This window comes from Arachis ipaensis, chromosome B06 (genome assembly GCF_000816755.2).
Source record: "Arachis ipaensis cultivar K30076 chromosome B06, Araip1.1, whole genome shotgun sequence".
Taxonomy (NCBI): Eukaryota; Viridiplantae; Streptophyta; class Magnoliopsida; order Fabales; family Fabaceae; genus Arachis; species Arachis ipaensis.
In genome coordinates, this window is record NC_029790.2 from 128557858 (window position 1) to 128561060 (window position 3203).

Below are 3203 nucleotides of genomic sequence, written 5' to 3' on the forward strand. Positions count from 1 at the left end.
TGAAAGCGAAACGGATCCTTATTTTGTGCAAGAAAATATTGATTCCATTATTTTCTATATTTGCAAATCAGGATTAAATATCGACCCAAGAGACCTCGCTATACTTTGCCAAAAGGTTGAACTTCATCCTATATTCCAATCAAAATTCTCTATGATATTTATTTATCTCTTGCATGCATTTCAATTAATCAAACTTCATTCTCTTACAATATTCGTTAGGTGGAAAATCACATTGTAGGAGCACCATGTGGCGTCATGGATCAGATGACTTCGGCATGTGGTGAAGCCAACAAACTTCTAGCTATGATTTGCCAGGTATGCATCAGTACAAGCTACAGGGAACAGTGTTTCTTATTCTTTAGACTTGATATCATTGGTGCTGCTTGTTATTGATGCAGCCTGCAGAGATTGTTGGCCTTGTAGAGATTCCCAACCATATCCGTGTCTGGGGAATTGATTCTGGAATAAGACACAGGTATATGGACTAACAATATTTGGGTTTTTCCATTTATGTTTGACCCTTTCTATAATCTTTCACATATACTGTCTTTGAAATGCTGATCTTTTACCACCCTTGGAAAATATCAACCTATTCCATATTCCCCGTTATTCTATCTTCATGGTGTTTGAAACATCCTAATTCCTAATTGTCATCTATTTCAGTATTGGAGGTGCAGACTATGGTTCTGTCAGAATTGGCACCTTTATGGGTCTGAAGATGATTAAGTCTAAAGCTTCTGATGAATTGTCTGATATGCAAACTAATGGGCTGAACAATGATGAAGTGGAACAAGATGATTTAGAACTACTTAAACAAGAAGCTTCCTTAGACTACTTATGTAATTTGCCTCCTCACAGGTAAATTCCATGTTTATTTGAAAGGAAATCATGAGTAGTAATGGCTTTGAAGGAGTAAGAAAATAATTAGATCATAATCTATCAATTCACTTCCCATATTGCTGGTGTAAGTAGTAGTACCACACTATACATTCGCGCAAATATAGAATTCCTTCTTTATACGGATTTCATTTACAGATTTGAGGCTCTTTATGCTAAGCAAATTCCAAACTCCATTATTGGTCAATCATTTTTGGACACCTACAAAAATCACAATGATCCTGTCACTACTATTGATGACAAGCGAACTTATGGAGTGAGATTTCCCACAATGCATCCCATCTATGAAAACTTCAGAGTTAAGGTAAGTCTTGCAACCTTTTGCTGTAATAACCTGCTAATTATGTAATCAGGCGAGCATAATAGTTTTTATTTTCCACTTGGAATTGCTAAATGCATCAGTCATTTGTTCCCTATCTTGCATAATAGTTTCTTAATCAATTCCTTGGTGTGCAGACCTTCAAATCACTTCTAACGTCAACAGCTTCAACTGATCAACTTACTGCCTTAGGAGAACTGCTATATCAGGTACAAGCATGATTTCAGTTGGCCAACTTAGTTCCTTAATATTTTGTATTGAAGAAAACTAAAATATAAAGAAGGAAAACAGTTTGGCTTCTAACTAATTATGATTTGCAGTGTCACTATAGCTACAGTGCTTGCGGACTTGGCTCCGACGCAACAGATAGGCTTGTACACTTGGTGCAGGAGGTGCAGCATAGTGCAGCCTCTAAAGCAGAAGACACAACATTATGTGGAGCAAAGATCACTGGTGGAGGTTCTGGTGGAACTGTTTGTGTAATTGGTAGAAACTGCCTCAAGAGCGGTGAACAAATTATTGAGGTATCTTAGTTTCAAATTTTATTATGAATAGTATTCCATTGTAAATCACTTTTCAGAATTTTCTTAAACCTTGAACAAATTTTGATTTCAGATCCAGCAGAGGTACAAGAAGCAAACTGGTTATTTGCCTTTTATTTTCGAGGGTTCATCGCCTGGTTCAGGAAAGTTCGGGTACCTGAAAATACGCCACCGAACTGGTTCCAGATCCGATGTCAGGATGGGTTACACCAGTGACGAAGGGAGTCCGATATGATCGGGTCTTGCATTATTCAAGCACCTTGGAAATCATTGCTTTTAAGATGTTGTACACTTTCACCAATTATTAACATTCTCATTAGTAATTTTATATTTATGGTCAGAAGCAAAGTTCCTGGCCGGTTTATAATATTAAAGTGGTGAAGTTGGATTATGTAATTACAGCATTACACCATTGGTGTAATATTATGAAACTCACTTGGATATACCATTTGCGCACCTTTGATAAAGTTTCTTATCCTACTATTAGCTGTTGTCAAATTAATTTTCTTCTACAGTCACAACTGGCAAAAAATGTGGTAGCAGTTACATGAATTCTTATTCTTATTACTAAATCTATTGCTAGGTACACGTCTGCATGACTGTTAACGCCCAATTTGTGAGAACTTTTGTTTTCTTCTTGTTCCAAACGCTCTATACTGAACAATAGCTTAGTCCATCCAAACGAGGTGTAGCTGATAATGGTCTAGCTCGTCGGAAAAAGATCATAGAATAGATTGGTAAAATGAAAAAATAAATTTAATCCAACTAGAAGGAAATACTCCAAATTTTCCTACCAATCCGAAGTGAGTTCCACTAGTTGCGACTAATATTATTAGAGTTGTTAGTAGTTGGAGAGTTAAGATAGTAATGGCTAGTAGTTAATAGATGGATATTTATGAGGTTAATAGGTAATATCTCTATAAATAAGTTGACTATCGTATTATATAACAACAATTTCAATACGACAACAACTTTACATATAATATTATCTTTTTATTCTACTCTTTTTCCAGAAATTTAACAGATACCTTAAATTAAATTCTTGAATTTGTTATATCTCTTTGAACTAATATAGTTTTGTAATCAATTCACAGTTGAACAGAAGGCAACGCATAGCGAATAGCTTACATAAGTTAATACTTAATAGGAGAGTTTGGTTTTGAAATGTGTTTAATTTGTCCGGTTCATATGAGAATGAGTTTTTTTCGTTATAACACAATAAGCCATTGGAATCCTTGATTCGGGTTAAATTATGAGCAGTAAAAAAGAATTATTGATGGCATTATGAGCAACGATATTTTATTTTATTTAGAAACTCGCTTTAGTTATCTTCTTCTCTTGGCGGAGTTAAATGGCAAAATCTATTGTTAATTAATTATATATTATTAAATATTTGTTTAAAAGATTTATTTTTATGCACCAATATGCACCAATATGCACCAATA

General features: G+C 34.7%; 1 protein-coding gene across 1 annotated transcript in view; it reads left to right on the forward strand.

Moving 5' to 3' along the window:
• Window positions 1–2241, forward strand: part of LOC107605171 (L-arabinokinase) — a 10270-nt gene extending 8029 nt beyond the window's left edge. Inside the window, exons 22-29 of the mRNA XM_016306949.2 lie at window positions 72–115; window positions 220–315; window positions 399–475; window positions 664–858; window positions 1036–1201; window positions 1354–1425; window positions 1537–1740; window positions 1832–2241. Of these exons, the coding sequence (XP_016162435.1) occupies window positions 72–115; window positions 220–315; window positions 399–475; window positions 664–858; window positions 1036–1201; window positions 1354–1425; window positions 1537–1740; window positions 1832–1993 (1016 nt within the window). The 3' untranslated portion in view covers window positions 1994–2241. The remainder of the gene's footprint in view (window positions 1–71; window positions 116–219; window positions 316–398; window positions 476–663; window positions 859–1035; window positions 1202–1353; window positions 1426–1536; window positions 1741–1831) is intronic.